We start from the raw sequence: 27,817 nt of genomic DNA, 5'->3' as shown, positions 1-27,817 counted from the left end.
GATCCTCGTCTATGCTTGAACGTTCAAACATTCTGATGAGTGCGCATTTTAAATTTGATTCATTTATGAGCAATTTTCTAACTCATGTTTCTACGCACCTTTTTCGCAAAATTTAAATATATTTATTTCTGTGCTAACTTGCATAGTTTCTGGCGCGAAATGTGAAAATGTTTGTTTCTGTACTTTAGACTGTGAACTCTAATTGTACTTATTATACCAAAAAAAAACATATAGCAGAGAAAGGAGTTATTCTCTAATTATAGGAATATGGTCTAAGTCTAAGGTTCTCATGGATCTAGTTGAAACACTTATCGTTCGTCAGAAATCTGTCGGTATTTCAAATCGTGAGACACGAAACCCCATATGGTGATTGGTCTACTCCTATACCTTATTTGTGCTTGTACAGAGAAGACTCGTCGCACGACAGGAATAAATCCGGATACTTGTTTTAAGTGGTCCTCGAGTCCACCGCTAGGTAACGCTGAACGTAAATTACTGACCAACGCGCAATCCACATTACATGTAAACATTTGTACTTTATTTTAACACAATCATTTTATGTACGAATAAAAAATAAATAAATAAAGGCAGTGTAATGAAAAGACGTATCTGCGTATTTAATTATTGAACCCTCAATTTTTCCCGAATGTCCTACCTGTCGTTGAGTTATACTACTGAATTTCGAAATTTTTTCGAATTTACGTGCCACCTCTCTTCATAGAAAATTCGATTTTTCGAAAAATTTCGACAGTATGGCTTGTCATTGTGACTTATACTACTGAATTTCGTGCCACCTCTTTCAATATCATATTCTCCTAATACAAAGTTCGATTTTTCAGCGTTTTCGGAAATTACGTATTTTTCTTATTTCTACTAGGAGAACATAATAGTAGAAAAGGTGGCACAAAAATTTCGTGCCACCTCTTTTAATATCATACTCTCCTAATACAGCGCTTAATTTTCTCTAATTTCCATAATTTTGCTCTTCCCGAAATTTGCGAAGACATTAATTTAATTCTAATATCGAATATTCACGTCCAGGGTGGAGAAAGGAGAACACATTAACTGTTGTAACTAATATTCTTTATTTCTCACCAAATAAATTACAATGTTAAACGTGTACATATACAAAAGAGAACAAAATAGAACTAAAATGCAGCGTGGTATGGGCCATTTCGCATGCAAGTCGAGTGGTAGTGTACAGGTGATTGTAGCTGGTACCATGTGTAGTGTTGAAGAGTATTTCTTCTTTTTCTGAAGATCGATCTTGATACGTTCTACCCGAAGACAACTGGAACTCTTCTTCCCTGACCTGAGAGCTACTGAACGCGAAAGATGCTCGCAGGAACTCAAAAAGGAAGCCGCGCAAAGTAGAGTTGAATAGAGCTTGGATTGTTGCTAATAATTTTCTTGGCTACTCAACTCGTGTTAGTGTAAGTGAAGCTATTTTCCAAATTTATTTTCTCGAAATTATCATGCGCCGCAGTGGAATAGGCCTACAGGGGATACCACTGACAAACAAAAACACATTGTCAATAGTACCTCATGGGTAATATGGAAACCTATTGGTATGGGTGTCGCCTTAATGCTCCACGCGCAGTTGATATGGTACAGGCTTAAGGTGGTTCGAGAACTTGGACCGTCACCGGAAGCAACCGGAAGCGAGTCGCGCGGTCGGGTCAAGGGGGCGTAGCCTTTGAGAAAGCCTCGGATTGAGCCAGTTAAATGCCAAACCTGGTCTATACGCAATGTAAACAGATTTTATTTATAAAAGTATACACATGTATCAGAAAATCAAACAGCACAAAAGTCTGTATAACCAAACAGATATGTTTAATATTTTTTATCAAAGTAAAATGAGAGAATGATGATGATCGATATATGATTATTCAATTGCCTCCATGGTTTGTGCATTTGAGACGTATGTATAAGATAATATAAATATTGTTGAATAGTTTCGATAAAATTGTTTCGTCGATAGAAAAACTGTACAATGAATATTTTGAAATCTTGCTAGATATAAAGTACAATGATCAATCAGCTCTTACTGGAACTCTTGTATGTACAGTGGAACTATTTTGGTAAATGTATACTTGTGCTAAGATTGCGATATCAATGATAACTTGAAGAATACCGCACACTTCAAATTGAATCGGAGCTTCTTTTATAAAGAAATAACAAGTTTTAAATGCATCGCCTAGTGTCCACATAGTAACCATGATTATACTGAAATCAAAATAAAATTAATTAGATTCATCATGATTCGTTTGATTGTCCCGTATCACGAATAGATTTACTCTGCCTTACCTCATGCCACTAGTTGACTTATTTACAAAATTACGAAGAAATTGGGGTACTCCCAGCATAGCTTCTGTTAATACTGCGAGCAATCCCATAAATTCAACGAATATCGGTACATCTACTAATAGATATGTCAGAACTCCTACCACCGCAGCGAATAGCAGCGTAAAATCCAAATATGATTGAAAATCTGTCCATTTCCAAAAAAAATTTGCATCTAAATCTATTTAAATTGAAGTTTAAAATAGTTCGTAAATACTACAATAATGGTAAATAAAGTGGTATTAAGATTAGAGCTTTTGATTAGTCTTATAATGTGAAACTTACCAGCGAATACGTGTTCTCTGGTCTTTATTATCTGATTTCTATTTTGTACACTAACACAGAGTTTAATCATAATGAACATAGTAATGATCATAAATATACTTTGCAATAAAAGGGGGACTTCATAGTGTTTTCCAAACCTGCGAAAAAAATATATGAACTATTATTAATTGTTTCAGAATACCATTGTTACTGTAATACGATGGTTATTTGTTTGTCAACTCGACAGAAAAATACAAACCAAAAAAAAATTCGTAGAGTATTGGCTATCAGTAATGTGAGACATACATAAAGGGAAAACCCTTCTGCATCTTCGCTTCTTTTAATTTCTCTATACTGTGGTATGTATGGTATAATACCACCGAATATAATTGCTCCAGAAGCCAGCCAGTTGGCTAGGTCTTTAATGGTCAACTCCCCGTAAACATTATTCATTTTAGTGGAATGTTTCTTTTACCTACATAACATTTCACTATCTACAACTTATCACATGTGTGGTGACTTAGGTTATACCACCAATATATTTTACTGTCATATCAGCAGCGGATCGGTTAGATTAAACAAGCCTATCACGATTATTCGAACTCTGACAAACCCCATCGCGAAGTGTTACTTTGAAAACAAAAATGATTCACTCGTCTAACGTCATCTCTTGATTCAACCTTCATTCTTGTTAACAATGCACAACAATTAACATACTGCGGCAGTAAACAGACATATATGTATATGCACCCTCGAAATCCAAACAAGATATATATATATGCATACGTACACCCAAACGCAATTTCGAAACCTTATCTAAAGTAATAAACATAACATGAATATTTAATGGCCGACTGTAAATAAAGAAGAAAAAAACACCCCCATACATTTATTGTAAGAAATTGAAACTTCGTAATCAACACAAAGATAAATTATTATTTAATCATTGTTTATTAACTGAAGGTGGCAAGAAAAATCAATAACCAAACTTTATTCGAACAATCGTTTATTCGTCTATACATCAATGAAATGAAATTTATAATAAATATATAGTTGTCACAAGAAGAAATTTTTACAACGATATACTTTTCACCCAACACATTGAATAAGAAATGTAGTTAGAACTGAGTCGAGTTACTTAGCAACTGAAAATAAAACAATTTCCAGCAGGTGCACATATTCACTGTGAAGTATGGTTGTCGAATAGAAATAAAACGAACTCTTTCACGTATCGGTCGTCAAAATTCACAGTGCCCGCAGTATTAATTGTTCTCGGCTTTGCGTCGATTTAGTATGAAATAAAGCAATAGACTTCGCAACTGAAAATAGTGAACAAACTACCCCAAAATGACGAAATGGAATAGAAGTGAAACCAGTCTGAAAAGTAGTGGTACGAATGTAATAAGGATGTAGAAGATGTAATGCATAAGACACACACGCACACGGGGTAACCTGCAAATTTATAATACAATCTGTATCATTTCGAATCTAGCATACAATCATAATGGGCAAAACTATTTTGAGCAACTGACAACGTACAACTCGATGAGTTCGCACTTACGACGCGTTTTACTGGCAAAATGTGTCATCGATTCGAGAAACAAAAACTGTGTGACCAAAAGAAAGCAATTCTGCAAGCAAATCGAATATAAGCCGCATTTTATGAAGAGAAAGATCACGGATGATCTGATCGATCGATTAGCGTACGACACTTTGCATCATCCAGCGGTAAATTAATCATATTACAGTCATTACAGTCATACGTTCAATACGCGCAAATCTTCGTGTTGTATCATTCCCGGTAATTTTTAAGTAATCTCAAGTCGTCTACCCATAATTTTCTTTGTTGTTGAAGAAGACGAAGACGTAGTCTTGAAAAGACTTCCTTGATAAAAGAAAAGCCTTTTCAGGCTTCTTTGCGTTTTCGAATTCTACTGTAGCGTGTAATGAGTGTGTGTTTCGATTAATAAACAGGATGTTGTGCAAATGCATTACGATTCAAGATATTCGTGCCACGACGAGGACCAAAGGTACTTTCCCGATTACTATGATCATGATTCGATTTATCCACAGTCGAATCTACTGCAAGATCATGTAATTTGTTCAAGATCTCCATCATTCAAACCGAATAGGTACGGGATGATTCAAAGCGGCAATAACGGCATGGACGAACAATCGATACGGACCATTTTGAAAGATCAAGATACAAGATGCGGGTGAGAGGCAAGCGTATATTTTGTTCATAATATTATATTAATTTCGTTCGATTGTAGATACACCGAAGATTCGATATTTTATGAAAGAATTTCCGATGTTCGAACAACAAGAAATGATCATGTTTCGGCGAAATGTGACGAGGACTGCAAAGCGGCCCGCGAAACCGACAATCCGACCGAAAGCCAGCAAAATTCCGCAAAATGGGAAGAAGCGAAATATGTAAATTTTATATATGAAATTACGCGCGAAATAATGCACAATCATTTCTATACTGATGATCAGTTGCGAGAGGTATTCAAGAGGCATATAGAAAGAAACAAAGAACATCTGAACGTGGTCAGACTTGCACCTCAATTTTTATTATTTAAATCGGAGTCATACAATAAATATAAACTTTCTTCCTTTTCTAAAAAATTATGAACGATAAAAAATTTCTAATCACTGTAACTGTAAAATAAATCGTAGTGCAAGGGTTTAATACGATTATGGTCGAAATATTTAATTATTAATTGCAATTTAATACCTAATCGATTGGATTCAAAAATCGGATTTGACGAAAGTCATTTTGTTGTACAGACTTTGATTTAAATGAAATATGTCTAATTATTCGTGGAAACTAACGTGTCGTCCAATCCTGTACAGAATAGAATGATGTTCGAAATTTATCAATTGAAAACCGCGTTGAACGTCGTGGACGATTTGGATGACGATAATATGGATGTTCAGCCTCGACCGCCGACACCACCTAAAGTCCTAGACGAGAATAAAGTTATGGAAAAATTAATGTCATTTGATGCTGACCAGAACGGCAAACGACGCCAATCGACAGCCAGCAATAAATCAGTAGTATTAGTCGATGCGAATCCTGAATTGATGCTAACCGAGCGAGATGTACTTACATCGCTGATAGAATCCGACATCAAGCCGAACGATGCTCAGAAAATCTATAGACGGCTGTTTAGTAAAAGCAAAGAATTTACTCACGGATTTCCAGACTTGGTACCGTCGATGAATTTTTTATGACTGAATAGCTTGCGTCATCAGCATAATCGTTCGTAATTAGCAAACTTAATTGTTCAGGTGTACACGAGAACGTCACGATCGAGCGAAAGCGATGTGGGGTGTGTGAACGATTTACTTGATCCTACGCCAGAGGAGTTCAATGATTTGGATAAAACAAACGAACGAGAAAAAAGCTCAACAACGCAGGATCTTATAACACAAGAAGACAAAGACGTGCAAGTTTAAGTGTTCGTCTCACGATACAAAATTATAGAGAAAATTGGAGCTTCCAAGGCAGAACGTGGTGGAAAGATAAAGCTGCCAGAAAAATATTGATTTTATTTGTTATAGTTCCCTTTTGATACAAATGAGTTCTGCTATCGTTTTTACATCATCAGTTCTTCATCATGTTTGTACACTACAGTATCAACAGAGACAAAATATTTCGAGGAAAAATACAGATTGTAGGTACACATTATAATTACAATATATACGCGGTTCGTTTAAACAATGTATATATACTATATATATATATATTAAACGTATATATTACAATTATGAACGTATGTTTACAGATTTTTATAGTACAGTTACCTCGGACATTGCGTAGGTAGATGCTGTTGTGTTTGTGTGTGCGTTGTATATTACACAAAAGTACAAATAACATATAAAGCTAAAGCGGATGTCCTTCATTGATAGTACATCCGTCTCTTAGTATATGTATAGATCGAAATGGACTAATACACTTTGTACCTAAATTGTACTCTTTTCACTTACAACAAATTATATGATTACGTGAAAAACAAAATGTGTTTTTTTACAAAAGCGAATCAATTACAGGAGGAAAGACAAAACAAAACATTGCTCGTCCCTATAAAATTGCAGTTATACTCTCGCACAAATGATCCCCCCTCCCCCCTCTAAAAAAAAAAATAATAAAAAGCTGCAGTTAATTTTCTCAGCAGTAACATGTAACTAAAAAAGATATCGTGTAAAAATAGACATTGTCTCTTCGTTCATATATAATATCACTAATCGTTTGTTATTTTGCAGTCCATACTTTTACTTTGTTCTGTGTAGTAGCAAAACAGACACTTTATAAAAAAGTGCCTGTATTGTTTTCATAACGTGTGTAATAAATTATATATTGTTATAGTTAACTGTAATGAACAGTCCATAATAGAAAAGAACCGTTTTCGGAGTTTCCGCGAAACGAATCCATTTCCTGGATTCAAAAATTGAATTTGGAATTTCGAAAAAAAATTTCATTCCTATAGTCTGTTTTTCGAGAGAAGAGATACACATTGATGGTCATAATAGTTGACCACTGAACACCTAACTCTTCAATTGCAAAAGCGTGTGGATAACTACTACGAACATCCGTGTAACTCAAATCTCTTTTTCTCCGACCAGCAGGTTATAACATAACTATAATATTCTAAAAAAAAATCAAAAAATATATATTTTCGTTTCCTCATCAGCTGCCGTCTGACGCGTTCGAGGAAGAGTCCTGAAGTTCCGGCGCATCGGGACCTCTGTTTAAAATATTCAAGAGATCTGTTATATGAGTAATGGTAAAATCTGGTTGTGGATCCTCTTCTAATAATCGCGGTTTATCCGAGATTGGAATCCAAATTGTACATCCGAAGCCCGCCTTTTTCCCACCTAAGAAAAAATAATAAATTCCTTAGCGATATTCGATTATGAAATTGGATAAGAAACATTTCAAAGAATAAATACCTAGAATATCAGTTTCTAATTTATCGCCGACCATGACGCATTTCTCTGGTTTAACATTTAAAAGTCGGCAAGCTTTCGTAAATATTGGTCTCTCTGGTTTCTCGTACGGTAAATCACCGGATACCAAGATAACATGGAAATATTGTTCCAATGATAATTTATGTATCTTTTCCCATTGTGCGTTGGAAGGACCATTCGTGATCAGTCCTAGACGGTATTTTATCCTCAGCTGTCTCAGCATTAAAATTGTATCTGAGGATAGCGCTAAATAATAATATCGTAGATACAACCATCTTTCGTAAACTCTGCTCGCTAAGTAAGAGTACTTCTCGCCGAGTGCTTTACTCCATAAGCTTATGCGCCAAGTATCCAACGTATAAACCATATTGTCAGGGCACTTTCTAAACAGTTTCAAATATAACGTTGTAATCTTGACAGATACATCTTCAGGTATGCCATACTCTTCTGTTAGTTCCTCAGTTAACTGTAGATAAATTTAGAATAGTTCCTGTTAGATGCGTGTTCACCTCGGAAGATATTTCGAGCGATATTACAAGAAAATGATAAACAAAATACAAAGTACATACTAAGTATGAGCATAAGTATATATAAGTAAGAAAAGTATTGAATGTGGAGTTGACTCGAATGACTTAACCAAAGGTCTGGGGAAAGAAGAGGATACAAATGATCAGCTAGGAGATTAGGTCACTTAATTCAGTTTTGGATGATTACCTAGAAAATGCATTGATTCATTGAAATACTCGAGCCGATTAGTGGACACTCGAAGTGGCACCCGCGGTCGTTGCTGTAATCACAACAAAATCAGTTGTGCCAACAACAAACTTGCAATTAAACTTATTGCTGCATCTGCTACGCCATAAGATTGATCTAACATTAACAATTATTTTGGCACGCTCTAATTATTTCGTTCACTGCAATTACTTCATTACGACAAATGCTGGAGGGATAATAACTTAAAAGAGATAGAGAACATTTTATAAAACAAATCTATTTAATAAAAAGATCATTTGTTATTTTACACAATCACTGATCATACATAAACATATTTCTTTCTTTTTGGTATATATATATGTATATATGTATACACATTTTGAAACTACATTGATGGTAAATACATATCTAATTCGTAAAAAATTTTAGTAGCCTATGGTTCTATACTCTTACAAGAAATAGAAAAATGTGTGTCGTGAATCGAAACGTGTTTTCAATATATCTCAACGTTCAAGACCATGTTCGATTCATATAGGTATTCATTAACTCCATTGCTTGCCAGAAAACTATTTCTGGATATGATTGCTGACTAAATTTACATTTGAGTTACAACTGCGTACAGTTTCACAAAATTGTAGGCAAAACATTTTACCGAGAGAGAGAGAGAAAGAGAGAGTATTATATAGAATTTGACGAAACAGAATCATTGAGAAACCGACCTATAAATAAACCTGCATTCTAAAGGATATTAGATACTGTATAAAGCTCGTGTTATTCAAATTCATATCTTCGATCATAAAACACAAATCGTACTTCCGTCTTTGCGGTAATTTTAATCTCCAAAAAGATGTTTTCCAAGCTCCATCATACGATGATTTCTGCAAACTGTTAAAGCTCCGCATTTCTTCAGAACAGAAGCAACGTTTTTATCTGCTTTGACTAAATGGCATAAAAGATCTTCGAAAGCGGATTTCACGTTTGGCTGGAGGCTTCCTATTTTGACTTTCTTAAGGGTCTCAATGATTTCCTCAGCCCATCCTGACTCTAGAGCGAACTGCGAGAGCCAAGGAACTACTTTCAGAACTCCGGCCATCGTTTGCATTCCAAGGAACCACAGTTCCATTATTTCCATCCATCGTTCTTTGTACGTTATAGAAACAACAAGTTCAGTAGGATCATTGCTCTCATCGATTATATAAGCGTCCCAGAGGAACCTTATGGTCGCTTGAATATACCGACATATAGAGAAATCATTTTGCTTAATGCGTTTCGCCTGTTGCTTCAATAAGAGCAACCCCAGAACCGCTAAGTGACCGTGCAAAACTAAATTCTCTGGAATCTGCTTAAGCTCCGGAAGATTATTAAACATGAATTTCAACAAAGAAACAAACGTCGGCGACTCTTCTACTAGTTTCGGTTCTAATACAGTGATGTTCATTAACACATTGCAAGTAGAAATCATGGCTGCTCTCGAATCTTTCATCGCTTCCGACGCGTAAAGCTCTAAATCTTCTCCTTTTTCTGCTTCCTTCAGTGCCTTTAATCTCTCTGCTTTCGGAACTGGCGGCTTTTTATAATGAACGATCGTCCAGTGATAAGATAAACATTCGAATAGAATTTCCTCTTGTTTATGACGGAGTAGAATTTCCCTAGCATCCTCTTCGACAGTCAAGTAACACAGACCTGGCAGTAACAGTCTCAATAAATCAATCTCGCTCAAAGGATCTTGTGGAGATGGTTCTTCCGTCATTGTTCCTTCGTCGCTTTTGGCTTTAGCGTTAGTTTTAGCTTTCTCCGCAAGCTTTCTGTTTCGGTAAGCGTAAAACGTATCATTAGCTATTGTTAAAACATAAGGCAAAATCGCATAAACCTGTGGACGCATGGCTTTGGTTTCTTGGGCCAACCAGGCAGCCAACACTCTTATCACAGCGCAGATAAATACTCGTTCTTTCATATCCGTAAAGTCTTTCTTTTTCGAAACAATATTCAGGAAACCTATAATCGCAGCAAACGCTCCTTTTAGCGCTGTGTACAACGACTGTTTTTCTTTCTCTTCCAAATCCAACTGATCAGTAGTAATGTAATTAAGAGAAATTTCGAGAATAACGAAGCAAGATGTAATTAAATCGACATTCTCCATGATAGTTTTACGCTGCTTGCCTTCCAGGAGTATTCTAACTTCGATAGATGCTAACTGAATCAAGAGTAAGAAAAAGACTTTTGGCTTCTCTTTGTCTGACAATGTCCATTCGGGTCCCAAGAGATCCATCATCGTAGAAGCAAGCTTCAACGCTTGACCTTTACCAACTTTCGATCCGAGAATGTCCGACAAAGCCTTGTGAATGCTGGCTGGCCAAGATTCCTCTTTAGCAGTCTCAACGATCATATCTTTCCTACAAGACATCAACAAAGCTTGTAAAATTGTGCACAATTCAAATTTCCTTTGGGTGTGATCTGTTTCGAAGTCCAGTGCAATTTTATTTATAATCGTATGAAAGGGTGCATTGTCTGTTGCATCCCAAGCTTCTGGGCCGAATCTTCCAACTAGCATAACTAAGATGTTCAGTGCTTGATCCGTTTGGAAACTTTTCTCTGCGTAAATATCGCACATCTTCGATATCGCTTTGTGTTCGAGCAGAGTTTTCTGTCCTGGCGGATACTGTGCAATGTTTTGCAAACACGTGTAAGCTTCGCTGACGATAATCAACATGTCGTCGGCTGCATCTTCGTCGACTTGAGAAACAATTTCCAACAATGCGGGCACATGGACGATCATATCTGGATGAGATGCTAGCTCCGGTTCTCCACAGAATGCAGAAAGTATGGACAATGCTACCGACTTGTACACTTGCGGAGGGCAGTCCACAGGAACCGTTTGGGTGGACAATAACGCTTTCAGAAACTTGGATCCAATTGCTTCGAATAATATCTTTTTAACTGCAGCTGTACAATCTTTACCATCCACCAATTTTGTCACCATAAAAAGTGCTGCAAACTTTTCCGAATCATTCTCAACAGTTTTTAATATGGCTACACACTTCTTCACACTTTCCGGAATACTCATTTTTGCAATTTACTTGTTACAATCGATATGATTAAATACTTTCTATTCTCCGTTATCCTCTATGACAACAATTACTCCGACAAAGCCTTGACTAGCTATCAACTAGACAGATAAAGATTTATTGAATAGTTTCAACAAGGTTTCACTGAAGATCGCATCTTTCACATGGCACAGCCAAAAGCCAACTGGCAGTACTCCCAGAACGAACCCCTTGGAACTAGCCTTGCCCTTTGACACACTCACTTAGCAGGATAAAAATAAAGCTCTACCACCACGAGCGTTATTCCACAAACGTGGCTACATTACCAGCCAATGGATTTTTGCCAGTATAAGGTTAATGACGTTTTTCTGTCTCTTATAGCACGAAAGTGTAATGTATATGCCAGCGCAGTTAATTATAGTGTTATGCGTGTGTTTTTATTTGCGATTAAAAAGAGTTATTTAAGTCAAGTCGAATTTGTCAAATTCCGTGGCAAGATTATTTTACGCTCCCACCGTTTCTTCCGATAGGATACAAGCGCATAACCTTTTTCGTTAAGAAGCGCACTGCACACGACTTTTCCGAGTGAGTTTTGATGCACAAAGTACGCTCGAGCTGGTATCTCAGGATCGTGAAAACCTTCAGTAACGTGCTCGCACGCTTTTTCTACGTTATGTCGAGCGTCTGGACAGTACCAGTAGGATCTCGGTCGAAAATAACCGTCCGAGAGAAAGCTCTATATCAGGGAGTCGGCTCGTGTTACACAGAGGCTTCTATTTTCGTGCGATCTTCATATCCGAACGGAAGTGAAAAGAGAGTAGGTGCGAACATAATCGTCAGAAAGTTTCTTCGAAATGCACATGTACGTTGAAGAAAAAAATTAGCAAAATATAGACGAAGCGAATGAATGATCGTTATATAGACACAAATTCGAGGGGAGAGAACGCATACCACGCACATATTTCTCGGTGTCTTGAGCAATACATATATGTAAATGCATACTGATCGCTTTGTTTTAAAGTTATACACGACATTATTTATAATGTGTTAAACATACCTTTCGGCACGTTTGATTGTCGCCATTCCTAGTCTTGATGAGCGTGTTGTCCAAATCGAAAAACACAGCGCTTATAGATCGATTCGACGAGCAAAGGTGCTTCTTATGGAAAGTCGCCATTGTCATCGGAAAGGTGAATATGCTGTTGTTAATTCGATGATACTTCGACGGAGAATCGCGCATAAAAACATGTGATGATGTTCATCGAACAACTCCTCTTCCGAGAATACTTTGGGAAGGGATATATGAGAATTATTTCGATAGTCGGCCGTCGCAACGGACTGTATATCCGTCTTGTCTCGACCTAATACCCTTCGTTCCTGACCTTTTTCCCTTCCTTGATTTCCTTCTCTGATCATCGAATGAAGAGACATCTTTGATGGAAATGTAAATCATTGATCGTCGATAAACACGCGATCTAATTTTTAGAATCAACCACGCGAGAACTACTCTTACCAATAGAGTCCGTCAAAATATTTGAAAAGTTCTTTCCACAGAAGTTACTCCAAAGATGAACGCAAAATCAATTTTACGAGTAATCTGACACTCGTGCAGAGACTGGACAATTAATCGTACTTATACAAGGTGTCTCAAACCACTTGTCCACCCGTATTAAAATGGGGAAGAGGGTGTGGTTTTATAAGAAACCTAAAACAGTGTGTATTAAAGTTTCTCATTCTTGACTTATTGTTAGTTAGAATCAAAATTATCGAAACATCCCTCAACATTTTATTAGGTATGAACGGATAATTTGAGACACCCTGTGTACATGTGTCAACGTCAACACCTACGTATGGACAGCGTTGCTGATTCTTCAAGTTGACATCTCTGTCCTTTATACCAGCCCTCTAGAAGGAAGAGGATAAAGAGACTACATGCCAGAAATTGAAAACGCTGGAAAGCAGAAAATATTTCCGTCGGGTATCGCTAGTACGCATGCGCAGGTTTTTTCGTCGTATGTACTATGTGCGCATGCGCTGTTGAATACACAGGGTGGTCCTTTTAAATAAGGCCACCTAAATATCTCTTCAGGTTATTGCATGGTGCCAATGGACCAAATATCTGACAAGAATATTTTTTTCGGAGTTATCAAGATCATCGGTGTTTTTTGATACATAACTACACTTTTTTATTGCTTCGTATAACTAATCGAAAAATACATTCAGATATGTATAATAACATGACCTCGAAATGACCTTGATCCTCGAAAATTAAAAGTTTCACCTATGTAGAACTGATGTCTATCGAGATCGTAGGCTTTGACCAAGACTGTACAATCAAGAGCGCGAATGTAAATAAACATGTTTACTGTCGCAATACTGATGATACCTAACGGTTTGAAATCCCGATCAGTTTCAATTTATCTATCAGTGTATCAACGTACTGTTCGAAATGAATTACTCAATGCAAGAGAAAGTTGATATGGTATACATTTACGGTAAAGCTGATCATTGTTTAAGAGGAGCGGTTTGAATGTACAAAGATAAATTTCCAGACTGTAAATGTCCATCGCGTTGTACTCATGCAAAGCTGATCAGTAATTTCCGTGAAACTGGTAGTGTTGTGAAAAAACGTATAAGAACCAGAACTGTTAGGAACGAAAGAAGCAAAATAACTATTGTAGATAAAGTTAACAAAAATCCACATGTGAGTTTAAGACAACTTCAGGATGAAACTGGAATTTCTAAAAAAAGCATAATACTTCAAGAAGAAAAATTTCATCCCTATCATTTATCGTTACATCACGACCTTCATGGAACAGATTTTGCAAATCGTATGAATTTTTCTCGGTGGGGTTTGCAGCAATAGGAAAATGACGAATCATTTTTTAAAAGAGTCTTTCACCAACCATGGACAGCTAAATCTAAAAAACCTGCATTATTGGTCAATTGACAATCCACACTGGTGTAAACGTCTGGTGTGGCATTTTAAATAATCAAATAATTGGTCCTTATTTCATAAACAGTACTTTAAATGGAGAAAAGTATGCAACATTCTTGCAAAATGAGCTACAAATACTTGTACAAGATGTACCACTAGACATCCGTTTAAAAATTTGGTATCTGCATGACGGTTGTTCCGCTCATTCGACACGCCTTGTCAAACAAATTTTGGATGTAAAATTTCCAAATCGATGGATTGGTCGTACTGGAGTTGTAAGATGGCCATCGCGTTCACCAGACCTCACACCAATGAACTCTTTTTGTGGAAAAAATTGAAACAAACAGTTTATAATGAATAACCAACTACACTAAAGGACATGAAGAACCGAATAGTTAGAGCTTGTGCTGATATTAATTCCGAAACAATTGAAAGATCTGTACAGTCGGTCATTGCACGTTTCAGGAAATGTATCGCCTGGTATCGCCGTAGGACACCATTTTGAACATCTCTGATGATAACTTCAGAGAAAGTTAAGAGATATTTTTAGTGTGATAAAAAATATTTTCTTCCCATTCACAGGTTCAGGAGTCGTGGCCGAAGATATTCGACATCAGTTCTAGGTAAAACTTTAATTTTCGAAGATTAAGATCATTTCAAGGTCATGTTATTATACATATCTGAATGTATTTTTCGATCAGTTACACGATGCAATAAAAAAATGTAGTTATGTATCAAAATCATCGATGACCTTGATAACTCCGAAAAAAATGACCTTCGGAACAAAATATTCTTACCAGATATTTGGTCCATTGACACCATGCACATTACGAAGGGATATTTAGGTGGCCTTACTTAAATGGACCACCCTGTATATATATATATATAGAGTTCCAGCTATGCAGGATGTCCCAGAAAGAGTGTCGGAAAAAGAAATGGGTGATTCTAAGTACCTTTTTCATTTTCCAATTCGCGCCGAAACGCTTTATTTTCGAGTTAAAAACACGGATCAAATAGAGCGCGGCGATTTCGGCTTGGCCAATGGCAACGCCGCGCCGGGGCCGACCAATCAGAATTGCAATCAGAATTGGTCCATGTTTTTCGCTAATAACTTGTAAACAGAGCGTTTCGGCGCGAATTGGTAAAAGAGAAAGGTGCGGGACACCTTGTATTCACTATGTACGTACACACAAAATAGAAATAGAGCGATGAATGAGAAACACAGTTTCTCTTTGTCCTTACATTGTTTGTGACCACGAGGGCAGCAGAGTCGCAGCAACGAACTGTCAGCCAATCAGGGTATAGGAATTCTTTCAGTTGCGCCTCGTACTATATAATCTACAGAGAGGGTATCTTCAGAGAGGAATGAGAGTGCTCACGCCCGGGTTTTCGGCGTTCCCGATATAGTGCTGACATCTGCTCAGCCTTAGCATGGCACAGAACCGGTCAGTCTTTCCTGGAACAGAACCGGTCAGTCTTTTAGCATGGCACAGAACCGGTCAGTCTTTCCTGGGACAGAACCGGTCAGTCTTTTAGCATAAAACTGAACGCACATTATTTTTTTAACCAGGATTAGAACGTACAGCTTAATTGTTGTACATGAAATATGTAACTAACATGTAAATCTTGTGTACAAAATCTCTAATTAATATAAATTAAGAATAATATTAATTGTAATGATACGTATTTTATTTTTTTTCCCAAGTTTGTAGTTGCAAACTTTAGTTGTAAAAAATGGAAAATCCGGAAAAATTCGAACAAATACAGATCTCACATCGAAGTTTAAAAGCGACCAAACTGAATATTAATTTAATAATGAGCTATTGTCATCAACACTATCTTAAATTTTTTCATATATATAGCTACTGTTATTATTAATTAAAAAAAAATTTCTTTCATGAATAAATATTTTTTCCACCTCAGCACCATAAGATTTTTACTAGATGACTTTAAAAACACATTAGAACTATTTTTAAATAATTTTACTCGAAAACATTCTAGTTTACTCTTTATTTCACCGTTCTACTAATTTTTTATGGGCTGCATTGCAGCTCTGTTTAACACCCCTTTACAACCCAATACCATGGTACCATCCATATTCAAGGAAGAACAATTTTTTGCGACGATCATTGAAAAAATAAAAGTGTTTCCTTCATTTCAGTCCTTTAGTGCGTTGGTGACGTAGCGCCCAGCACACCTACCTGTGTTCTGTGTCACATCTGGAGTTTTATGGTACGCTAACAATCCCTATTGAGTCGCAAGCCAGACCATACAAACGAATGCATCCACAACTTCCAGAGACCTGCCTCCAAAACTAATTAAAGGAAGGCTAGACATGCAGTGTGTACTAAACTCCTCAAAAGAGGTGGATTCCAGTCGCTCGTGTCATAAACCGCATTCGATACTTCATCGACAGGGTGATCTTACATATTTCTGTAACAGTTCCTGAACACATTATCATTCATCTGAAACTGCTTTGTACGACATTACACACGCCACATAATTTTTATTTTCTAATTTTATCAAAGTAGTATATATAACAGAATCATACAAGTGTCTACAATTACTTGAAATCCAAAATACAGAGCGTTTCTTCCTCTGCGACTGTAAAAAAAGGACTTTAAAAGAATGTTTAGATAACAGGTGGGCTGTCCTTCCAAAAGGCACCTGTGACCAGAGTTGGGCATTTTATCTATATCTTTTATTCGAAGGCTTCCAATAAATCTTCGAATAACTTTTGCCGAGCGCCGAGCATCAAAGACTCAGCGAAGACAGACGACATACAATGTAAGCGGATGGAGAATCGCGCACGAATGAAAGTTTAAACTTTTAGATTTTTCAACATATCCTCAAAAAATTGTGACGAGCGAATGGAGGGGATTTTCCTGATGAAAATGAGATCAAATTCGAGTGTAATCGAACAAGTTTCACTGATACGTAATGGTACGATAAAAATTACAATCTCATTAAAGACAGTCCAAATGATGTCGTGTTTGCACTCATTTTGATCGGAACAAGCTCTACAACTCATTCGTCTTAACAATATTGTTCTGATTAAAAACATAAAAGCATAAATTGCCAATAATGCTGGATTCTCCATCTGCTTACATTGTAGGTTGTTGGTCGGTCGTTGGTCTTTGAAGTTCCGAGCTCGTAGAGTCGCGAGATATCGGTGTGAAACAACTGCCAATCCAATTGCAAAACTTCTTTATTTCTCATTATTTTTTTATGGGACTTGCGCCAACTAATTCGTGGCATTCTTCTGATTAAAATGACACTAAACACGGTACAAATTGGACTGTATTTAGCATTTTTATCCGTAGATTTATTCGAAGGCTTCGAATAAATCTTCGGATAACTTTTGCCAGCTCGACGAATAAACGGCGACGACGGCCGACGAGGACCGACGAGCGCCGAACGTCGAAGACCCAGCGACGACAGACGACATACAATGTAAGCGGATGGAGAATCGCGCACGAATGAAAGTTTAAACTCTTAGATTTTTTAACATATCCTCATAAAATTGTGACGAGCGAATGGAGGGGATTTTCCTGATGAAAATGAGGTCAAATTCGAGTGTAATCGAACAAGTTTCACTGATATGTAATGTTACGATAAGAATTACAATCTCATTAAACACAGTCCAAATGATGTTGTGTTTGGACTCATTTCGATCGGAACAAGCTCTACAACTCGTTCGTCTTAACAATATTGTTCTGATTAAAAACATACAAGCATAAATTGCCAATAATGCACGATTCTCCATCCGCTTACATTGTGTGCCGTTTGGCAGTCGCTGGGTCTTAGACATTAGGCGCTCGTCGGTCCTCGTCGGCCGTCGTCGCCGTTTATTCGTCGAGCTGGCAAAAGTTATAGCAAAAATTATCGAAGCCTTCGAATAAATCTACGGATAAAAATGCTAAATACAGTCCAATTTGTACCGTGTTTAGTGTCATTTTAATCAGAAGAATGCCACGAATTAGTTGGCGCAAGTCCCATAAAAATATCATGAAAAACAATGAAGTTTTGCAATTGGATTGGTAGTTGTTTCACACCGATATCTCGCGACTCTGCGAGTTCGGAACTTCAAAGACCAGCGACCGACCAACAGCCTACAATGTAAGCAGATGGGGAATCGAGCATTACTGGCAATTTATGCTTGTATGTTTTTAATCAGAACAATATTGTTAAGACGAATGAGTTGTAGAGCTTGTTCCGATCGAAATGAGTCCAAACACGACATCATTTGGACTGTCTTTAATGAGATTGTATTTTTTATCGTAAAATTAGGTATCAGTGAAACTTGTTCGATTACACTCGAATTTGACCTCATTTTCATCAGGAAAATCCCCTCCATTCGCTCGTCACAATTTCATGAGGATATATTGAAAAATCTAAAAGTTTAAACTTTCATACGTGCGCGATTCTCCATTCGCTTACATTGTATGTCGTCCGTCGTTGCTGGGTCTTTGAAGCTCGGCGCTCGGCAAAAGTTATTCCAAGATTTATTCGAAGCCTTCGAATAAAAGATACAGATAAAAGATGAAAAAATTATTCGAAGTTCGAATAAATCCGCTTCGAATAGAAAAAATTATCTTTATTCGTCGGATAAATTCTCGACGAATAAAATTATTTATCCGATACTCGTCCAATAAAGATGCTTTTTTTTATTCGAACCTTCAAATAACAAATAAAGATAAAGTATCTTTTATTCAAATTTTCATTTAAATAATTTTTTATCCCAAATAATGCCCATCTCTGCGAGGGCCGTTAGCACCGTGAAAGATTTACTTAATATTTAATTGAATTTAATAATTACAAAGAGGGTATCATGAACAAAGTGCATGCACTTGGAACTGTTACAGAAATATGTAAGATCACCCTTTCGATGAAGTATCGAATGAGGTTTATAACACGAGCGACTGGAATCCGCCTCTTTTGAGGAGTATAGTACACACTGCATGTCTAGCCTTCCTTTAATTAGTTTTGGAGGTAGGTCTCTGGAAGTTGTGGATGCATTCGCTTGTACGGTCTGGCTTGCGAGTCAATAGCAATTGTTAGCGTACCATAAAACTCCAGATGTTACACAGAACACAGGTAGGTGTGCTGGGCGCTACGTCACCAACGCACTAAAGGACTGAAATGAAGGAAACACTTTTGTTTTTTCAATGGTCGTCGCAAAAAATTGTTCTTCCTTGAATATGGATGGTACCATGGTATTGAGTTGTAAAGGAGTGTTAAACAGAGCTGCAATGCAGCCCATAAAAAATTAGTAGAACGGTGAAATAAAGAGTAAACTAGAATGTTTTCGAGTAAAATTATTTAAAAATAGTTCTAATGTGTTTTTAAAGTCATCTAGTAAAAATCTTATGGTGCTGAGGTGGAAAAATATTTATTCGTGAAAGAAAAATTTTTTAAATTAATAATAACAGTAGCTAAATATATGAAAAAATTTAAGATAGTGTTGATGACAATAGCTCATTATTAAATTAATATTCAGGTTGGTCGCTTTTAAACTTCGATATGAGATCTTTATTTGTTCGAATTTTTCCGGATTTTCCATTTTTTACAACTAAAGTTTGCAACTACAAACTTGGAAAAAAAATAAAATACGTATCATTACAATTAATATTAGAGATTTTGTACACAAGATTTACATGTTAGTTACATATTTCATATAAAACAATTAAGCTGTACGTTCTGATCCTGGTTAAAAAAATAATGTGCGTTCAGTTTTATGCTAAAAGACTGACCGGTTCTGTGCCATGCTAAAAGACTGACCGGTTCTGTTCCAGGAAAGACTGACCGGTTCTGTGCCATGCTAAAGCGGCGATGTCACGAAAGTGGGAACGCCGAAACCCCGGGCGTGAGCACTCTCATTCCTCTCTGGTATCTTCTCTGTTGATGATATGTTTATTTTTCCTAGTTGAATAACAGAATACCCTAGTATTAGTACATAGGAACATATCAATTCATTCTGTTGACTTGGTTAGTTAGTATGCATGACTGTGAATTGGTGGGATGAAAACGTAAAATTGTAGTTTTCAGAGGAGTCTTGCCCTAAACAACTTTGAAACAAAGGTAAATTTCAATTACTGCGCTTTTACACGATAAATATATAAAATTGCTACACTTAAAATTACTGAATCAAGAAAACACGACATTTTTTCTAATTGAAAGGAAGAAATTTTGGATTATAGAATTTCAGTTTGACTTACTTAAGAAAATTTTTGTCTTACAACATTTTCGTCTGAAATATATTTTTCTTTGTGTAGCAAAGTATTACAGTATACATGCAAAGACATACTTTTCCAGATTGGTCAGAATGGGTGTGCCTAGTACAGCCAACAACCCTGAAGCTATGGATGTAGATGTAATTCCAGAAACTCAGAATGGTGATGGAGACGTTATTGATAAAAAGGATATTAATCTCCAAACAATTAATGATCTTCGTGAACATGCTCGTCAGATAGACAAAGCTGTACAGAGCAAAGAACCTCGTTTCATTTTAAGAGTACTACGTTCATTACCTAACACACGTCGCAGGTTAAACGTACATGTTTTGTATTCAATAGTTGTGAGTCTTTACATGAAACCGTGTTCAGAACGTGAGGCATTGTTATCAAGATTAGAAGAATCTACCGAAGTAGAAGAAACTCAAAAACTTCGCCCTACTGCTTTGAGTTCATATCCAGCAATCGATGCTTATTTGCTTTTGCTGATTCTTATGCGTTTGATAGACACTGGAAAATATGAGCAAGCAGTTAACTGTTCTGAGGAATTATTAAAAAAGATTATTGAACAGAATGGGCGTACAATTGATTTGATTGCTGCAAAAGGTTATTTCTATTATTCAAGAGCATACGAACTAGTCGGAAGATTGGATAAAATTCGAGGACTGTTGCACTTAAGATTAAGGACTGCAACATTAAGAAATGACTTTGAAGGACAGGCAGTATTGATAAATTGTTTATTAAGGAATTATTTGCATTACAATTTGTACGATCAAGCAGATAAGCTTGTACTCAAGTCAACGTTCCCTGAGTCTGCTAGTAACAATGAATGGGCCAGATTCTTGTATTATTTAGGACGTATCAAAGCAGCTAGATTGGAGTACTCTGCTGCCCATAAGTACTTGGTACAGGTGTGTTATATTCCCATTATTAGTACTACTATTATTAGTATCTTACTGGATGATATTCTATAATTTGTATTTTACCTTTTTTGTAGGCTCTCAGAAAAGCTCCACAAAGCACTGCAGTTGGTTTCCGTCAAACAGTTCAGAAATTAGCTGTAACAGTAGAACTTCTACTTGGAGATATTCCTGAACGGCAAACGTTCCGGCAAGCAGCGATGCGTCGTGCATTGGCTCCATATTTTCAATTAACACAAGCTGTGCGTTTAGGAAATCTCCAACGTTTCGGAGAAGTTTTGGAGAACTTTGGTCCACAGTTCAGAGCAGATCATACGTTTACTCTGATCCTCAGATTGAGACACAACGTTATTAAGACTGCAATAAGATCAATTGGACTCTCATATTCGAGAATTTCTCCTGCATACATTGCAAAGAAATTAGGTTTAGATTCAAGTGTTGATGCCGAATTTATTGTATCTAAAGCTATTAGAGATGGTGTAATTGAAGCTACTTTAGAACCAGAGAATGGATACATGCGTAGCAAAGAGACTACTGATATTTATTGCACTAAAGAGCCGTTGCTCGCGTTCCATCAGAGAATTACATTCTGCTTAGACTTGCATAATCAGAGTGTTAAAGCCATGAGATATCCTCCAAAGTCATATGGAAAAGATCTTGAATCAGCAGAAGAACGTAGAGAAAGAGAACAACAAGATTTGGAACTTGCTAAAGAAATGGCCGAGGAAGACGACGATGGATTTCCTTAGGATGTTCACCTTTTGAATGCATTCAACTAATAAAGCAATTTATCATGAAGTTAACGCTACACTTTCTTATATTTCGTATTACGTTTAACGGCAAGAATTTTGCTGAAATTTCGTAACGATCGATAAACATAACGAGTTGAAATTTTTAAATAGGTATCTTTTGTTAAGAAATAAGGAAGTAAAAATTAAAATAAATTACACTAATGTTTTTGCAAATATATTCTTTAGAGATTGCTATATACTTATAAAATATGTAACTATTATTTATAATTTTCAGTGACGTAATATTTATCACTGTATATACTTAAAACGCATATAACTCGCATTTTATTTGTACATTATAATTAAATAATTCTAACTGAAGTATTTAAATAATTTGTAACGAAAATTAAATTGGGAATGTTGTATTTTTATTTTTATGGTCAAACACTGTTTAACAAAACAAAACAAAAAGATTTCAGTCAAATTTTCGAGAATTTGGAAAGCAGACAAAACATGCGTATGTATACATAAGAAGTTGCAATATCAAATTTTTTAATTATTAAGATTTGAAACTTATATTTAGTAAAATATTTAAATTCATAAAATATATTTTACGAAAACAAAGTATTATTCTTTTGGTATCTATTAACTAAAGATACGAATTTTCGAATCTTTTTATTTTTCAATATCAAAATTATCTAGGATTTCAAATAAATGAATTAACCTTGTATGATACAATTTTTGAAAGATTTCTGTAAAAAAAAATCACACATTACATATTTGAGTGCATATAAATACATATAATTAAAAAAGAAGAAATAGAAAAATCATTTTTCGTTACATGGATATTTACACGATTATACTTTTATAAATAGAATTCTTATAATTAACGAATGATTCAGTTATATTTACTATAGTACAATCAATATACAATACTTTTACTGTACAAGACTCCTTACCTTCTTGATGTTTTTCTTTGCACAAATTTTATAGTAAGTTCTTACAAAGAAATTTAGTAGAAAGCACAGTTTTACAATTAGTCTATAAAGCTGCTCAAAATTTATAGAAGGAAATAGTGATTCATTAACCAGTATAAAACTTGATCTAATATTGATGGTTAAAAATTGATGAAGATCTTTGGTCATGGGTTTCATGAAATACTGCTCTTTTGGAGATCCTTATGCATTCCTCTTGTTCGTCAGTCTGAAAAAAATATTTTCTTGTCAAAAACAAAATTTTTCTTAATAATTAAGTTTTTATAAAATTCACGTCCTAATAAAAACATTGTTATGATCAAATGCTTTTACCTTGCCTTGCTTTAAGTATGTGATAAATAAGTAGGGAAAGTAGAAATAATCTTCTATCAATTAATATTTGAACTGCATCCCCTGTTAGAGTCATATTTGGTCTTAGGAACTCATTTCTTCTATCATCTTCAATATTAACATCGCGATAGCCGTGGTGTATTTTACCAAAACAAAGTAGATTCATATTCCTATGAATTCCTTTACAGTCATAATCTTCAGAACCATCGCACTGACATGTATTTAATTTTGCTGCTTTTTCTTGTCTTGTAAGAATATTTATTGAGTTTTTACACCTAAAATTTGTACAATAATTTACAAATCGAGCACTTTTTACGTTATTTATATTAGTTAGTTTAAATAATTTTTTTTCTTATCACAGAAAAAAAATATCCGTTTACCGGTTTGTACACTTTCGTCCTTGGAACATTCTCTTGCAAAGTTTATTATAGTACCAAAGGGCAGTTTGACAGAGGGCATCCGCGTTACAAATCCAAGTTGCAACTCTGCAAGACACCCTGGTCATGTTCATTGCCATTTGCACAGAAGATCTGCAGATTTCAACCCTCTGCTTCGATTGTAAACATAAGTCATCTTCGCATTTACACTGCGCAAATAATCAATTATAAATTATTGAAAATTCATAATTTTATACATAAAATTCAAATATCTACAATATTATATTCAAATAGTATATATATCATTAAAAAAATAAAATAAGTAATAATATTAAAAAATAATAATATATATATAAATATATAGTTACATATATTATATAACTATATATATTATATATACAATCGTTAAAATCGTTATAGAATTAAATTATTAAAAGCTTCTGTTATTTAACTTTTATATTGACATTTATTGAGGAAACAGCGCAAGTACATACGTATAACGGAACGAAAATAAAAATAAATAAAAAATAGGTACCGTCATAAGATCCTTGCCCTCGTCGGTGCTAGTCAAAGCAATGAGGGCATGTTGGCATGTTTCGGAACAGTCGTTGCCGTGGAGAACGGGTGCGCAGCCTGTAAGATAGTGTTGCAGAGCAGAACCACAGCCTGTTCTGTAAGCGCACTTCAGTTTCGCCTCTTCGCAGCTCTTTATAGTGCTCTTTGCCGTATTCCACATTATCATACTCAAAAACACCATACCCGTTAGGACTATGGCCGATCGATCGCACCAGTGTAACATCCTTCTGAAACATCCGAAGTTTAAACACGTCGACACAAATACTCAAGATTGTTTCCAAAAAATACTCATAGCTGTAAGAATATTTGCAAGGTTTTGAAGATCTTCCTTTGCTTTACATTTCGTAATACACCCATTTTTGAAAGTTTAAGTTTAAGTTACCGAACAGCGTTATATATACTACTTACAATTACTAATTACAATTTCGGTTAAAATATTTTTCACAAAGCGTTTAAAATTTGATGTCGTAGTAAAAATATACGGGATCGTTATCATGTTTACATGTTTATTTACGGCTCGTAGTGTAAACGTGTTTAAAGAGTCTGTATCCGATGTAAATGTAACTTGAGCATTCTGTCACGCTGTGAAGTGCTTGTGCGGATGCATGCAACAGATGTGTAGCATGGGGGACATACTATGATATTCTTAAAATAAATCGGATCTTCGTTTCTCATTCCCGTTAATAGAAGAATTTCACGTGTGAACTTAAGAACCGAAATGGCACAAAAAAAACTCTCAAAAAAACTCAAGGAGCTTGAAATTCGTTAAAAACATGAAACTTAAACCATTCAATCTTTTATTAGATTAAGTTTATCTTACATATGAAAAAAAAAGGTTTTTATTTAGTTTTCAGTATAATAAATTGTGATCATTTTGAGTTCCAACAGTTCTTTTACATTGACATTTCAAGAATGGAAGATACAATTTGTGAGAATTGATGAGGCGAGAACAATAGCTGTTTTATTTTTTCCATTTTGCGGGAATCTGAACGGTTTCGATGATTATGGGCAACCGTTGTGACTGGTAAACGAGAAATATATATGTATCGGCATCGTCGTTAGAATTTCTACCAGAACAACACGGTTCACCATTCTCCAGGTCTACTACTCTCTACTGCTCCTCTAGTGATACCAGTAAAAAAGCAAGGAGGCAGGAAGAGAAGGGGGTGAAAGAGAGCACGTGCGCCAGCGCGCACACGATACAGTGAGAGAAAGAGGGGGGCAGATTCTACCTGAGAGCGCTTCATTGCCAGCGCTAGTGCCGATGCTGTTGCGCACCAGCCCCAAAATGGACCACCAAGACGTCGCAGACGTGGCAACGAGGGACAGATGGCCAGCCCTATAGACCTTCAGTGGTCGTCAACTTCGCTTTGCTTACCAGTTCAAATCTTATGTCGAGCAAACACGGGCAAACATTGAATCAGTTTGCAACCGAATCAATTTAACTCTCATTTAAAAGTATTCAATCTGCGTCGATCTCAGCCAGGCGAATTCGTACCAACAGCAGCGAGTTAGTATCGAGCGGGAAAACAGTTTCGCGATAAAGCAATACCCGCTTAAATATATAAATATATGTCGGACGAAGTATCAATTAACGTTCTAATTACTCATATTCGAAAAATTAGGGAACACATTTTAAAATTCAGATCGAAAAACTGATTATAGATATTTTGATCTACTTATGCAATTAGAGACGTCGAGCGTTGTCGCAAATAGTAATGTATCAACTTTTATACAAGACTTGTATTATAGTGAACATGTATTGTCATAAACATATGAAACATTACAAATAATATCATTCACATATTAACGACAATAGAGTCTTTGGTAAGAGTTCATATTTATTAATTTGAATGCAATGGTGTATTGTCATAATAATTGTATGAATTTCAAACAAACACTATACATAGACATAGAAATTTAATAATTAAGCACAACAAAGTATTGTTTAAAGAAACGAACGGAGATCAAACGGAATTTGATTGTTATTTACAAATAGAAAAAATTGTATAAAATTCAATTGTCAGGTATAATGAAATACAATAATAAAAGATGCGTGGCGTATGTTTACGTCGAGTGTATCAGTGCATTCGTTAAGACACAACATGATTAACATGCTTGCCGCGATCAAGAAACAAGTGATACAAATCACCGAGTTAATACTCAATTAACGCCGTACCGTCGATGTAATTCAATTGATTTCGATGGCAGTTTTTTCGTCAACTTCTAACAAAGCGTTTTTATGAAGGGCGCTCGACATGACAAGCAAATAAGATATCACTATTTTAATACATTATAAAATTGAAACCGGTACTATTTGTATTCAGTCAATACAATTAATAACTATATTACCACAATACTAACTTTTTTTGGTTTACGATTTTTCATTGACAGTAAAACACTTATTTAGCGTTTGTTATAGAGATACGTACACGTGTATAAAAACTTCGTACATTAAAATTTACGTATATTATCAGCATATGTTTTGTGTCGAACAAACTAAATTTAAACATACATTGACACATTGGGTTGTTTATAGCAAAAAAAGATAAGTGTAAAATAAATTCTTAAATCTATAACAGAAAAGTTTTAATGCAAACCTTGCGAACAATCACATTGTTCTAATAGCCGAGAAGTATGAAGTTTAGGATCCTAGTTGCAAGCACGAATCAAAACTGCGGTTCCGTGTCAAGAATTATAACACACTGTACGAGAAGAAAAGAAAAGAGAAACTTGCTCACAAGCGCACGGTCACCGAGACACTAGATTGAGTTGTGACGGCCTGCCCGCTGCGTCGAGAAGCTGCGCGCGCCGCTCTTTTTCCCCCACCATCTGCCACTGGCCCGGGACTGAGAGGTCTACTGATAGCATTGAGTTACGATCATAACTAGAATTTTTTCAAAAAATCAGTTCGCACTTATTTCATCCCTGCATTCGCTTCTCATCACAACCATAATTATTCTTTGTATTCTCTTTATCGGATATCTTTGTCGCATATAATTTGGTAAATTACTCTCACAAGTTTTATTCAAATAAATGTTTAAACTTATAGTGTGCGTATGTACTGCTAGAGAATTCTTTACATTCCATGAGTTTATGTGCATGCATATGTAACAGCTATATCAACATTTCTTTATTTTTAGATCCATAAAAATAAAGATTTCTATGATCATGATGTTAATTGTATAATATGAACAAATTTTACAGTGTACCTCTCACCCATTCAGTTGTAAAGGAAATAACCTAATAAATGTTTGTGTCTTTGAAATATTCTATCACGTTCTTGGAGGAAAATATAAGTCTTGCATCGTCGCTGGTTGATCTGTGTACAGTTCTGAATAGTTTATGAGACAAAAAAGCGATGTCGGAAATTAA

At 35.7% G+C, this 27,817-nt stretch overlaps 6 protein-coding genes across 12 annotated transcripts; 2 read left to right on the top strand and 4 right to left on the bottom strand.

Annotated features, from left to right (window-relative positions):
* Positions 1 to 1,744: 1,744 nt before the first annotated feature.
* LOC143361558 (solute carrier family 66 member 2) lies at positions 1,745 to 3,061 on the bottom strand. 2 transcript variants are annotated; one of them, XM_076801049.1, is made up of 4 exons: positions 2,867 to 3,061; positions 2,629 to 2,765; positions 2,308 to 2,524; positions 1,745 to 2,226 (listed from the first exon to the last, which is right to left on the bottom strand). In XM_076801049.1, the coding sequence occupies exons 1-4, from the start codon at positions 3,058 to 3,060 to the stop codon at positions 2,034 to 2,036; spliced, it is 741 nt and encodes a 246-aa protein (XP_076657164.1). In that variant the 5' UTR covers position 3,061; the 3' UTR covers positions 1,745 to 2,033. The 2 variants fall into 2 exon arrangements, with proteins under 2 accessions (XP_076657164.1, XP_076657165.1); XM_076801050.1 differs by having other exon boundaries at positions 2,308 to 2,491.
* A 164-nt stretch (positions 3,062 to 3,225) lies between these two features.
* On the top strand, positions 3,226 to 6,768 carry LOC143361550 (uncharacterized). 5 transcript variants are annotated; one of them, XM_076801033.1, is made up of 7 exons: positions 3,226 to 3,347; positions 3,775 to 3,997; positions 4,100 to 4,335; positions 4,582 to 4,823; positions 4,881 to 5,160; positions 5,467 to 5,823; positions 5,905 to 6,768. In XM_076801033.1, exons 2-7 carry the CDS (start codon positions 3,955 to 3,957, stop codon positions 6,070 to 6,072), a joined length of 1,326 nt encoding a protein of 441 aa, XP_076657148.1. In that variant the 5' UTR covers positions 3,226 to 3,347; positions 3,775 to 3,954; the 3' UTR covers positions 6,073 to 6,768. The 5 variants fall into 5 exon arrangements, with proteins under 5 accessions (XP_076657148.1, XP_076657147.1, XP_076657149.1 ...); XM_076801034.1 differs by lacking the exon at positions 3,226 to 3,347 and having other exon boundaries at positions 3,509 to 3,997; positions 4,582 to 4,637; positions 4,716 to 4,823; XM_076801032.1 differs by lacking the exon at positions 3,226 to 3,347 and having other exon boundaries at positions 3,506 to 3,997.
* LOC143361555 (N-acylneuraminate-9-phosphatase) lies at positions 6,146 to 12,875 on the bottom strand. Its single transcript, XM_076801044.1, is given in 4 exon segments — positions 6,146 to 7,491; positions 7,567 to 8,050; positions 12,400 to 12,562; positions 12,564 to 12,875. Coding segments are annotated over 4 exon segments (876 nt in total). The 5' UTR covers positions 12,605 to 12,875; the 3' UTR covers positions 6,146 to 7,303.
* Neurochondrin (neurochondrin) lies at positions 8,556 to 12,330 on the bottom strand. Its single transcript, XM_076801015.1, has one exon. The coding sequence runs from the start codon at positions 11,360 to 11,362 to the stop codon at positions 9,131 to 9,133; it is 2,232 nt and encodes a 743-aa protein (XP_076657130.1). The 5' UTR covers positions 11,363 to 12,330; the 3' UTR covers positions 8,556 to 9,130.
* A 7,329-nt stretch (positions 12,876 to 20,204) lies between the features above and the next one.
* Rpn3 (regulatory particle non-ATPase 3) lies at positions 20,205 to 22,231 on the top strand. The gene is made up of 3 exons (XM_076801540.1): positions 20,205 to 20,361; positions 20,596 to 21,424; positions 21,511 to 22,231. Exons 2-3 carry the CDS (start codon positions 20,606 to 20,608, stop codon positions 22,180 to 22,182), a joined length of 1,491 nt encoding a protein of 496 aa, XP_076657655.1. The 5' UTR covers positions 20,205 to 20,361; positions 20,596 to 20,605; the 3' UTR covers positions 22,183 to 22,231.
* A 477-nt stretch (positions 22,232 to 22,708) lies between these two features.
* LOC143361848 (growth arrest-specific protein 1) lies at positions 22,709 to 27,381 on the bottom strand. 2 transcript variants are annotated; one of them, XM_076801542.1, is made up of 5 exons: positions 27,043 to 27,381; positions 24,402 to 24,666; positions 23,870 to 24,075; positions 23,472 to 23,764; positions 22,709 to 23,367 (listed from the first exon to the last, which is right to left on the bottom strand). In XM_076801542.1, the coding sequence occupies exons 2-5, from the start codon at positions 24,663 to 24,665 to the stop codon at positions 23,363 to 23,365; spliced, it is 768 nt and encodes a 255-aa protein (XP_076657657.1). In that variant the 5' UTR covers position 24,666; positions 27,043 to 27,381; the 3' UTR covers positions 22,709 to 23,362. The 2 variants fall into 2 exon arrangements, with proteins under 2 accessions (XP_076657657.1, XP_076657656.1); XM_076801541.1 differs by having other exon boundaries at positions 24,402 to 24,669; positions 27,043 to 27,379.
* Positions 27,382 to 27,817: the final 436 nt, after the last annotated feature.

This window comes from Halictus rubicundus, chromosome 15 (genome assembly GCF_050948215.1).
Source record: "Halictus rubicundus isolate RS-2024b chromosome 15, iyHalRubi1_principal, whole genome shotgun sequence".
Lineage (NCBI taxonomy): Eukaryota > Metazoa > Arthropoda > Insecta > Hymenoptera > Halictidae > Halictus > Halictus rubicundus.
The sequence above is the reverse complement of the archived record's forward strand: the minus strand, read 5'-3'. Positions and strand labels throughout refer to the sequence as shown.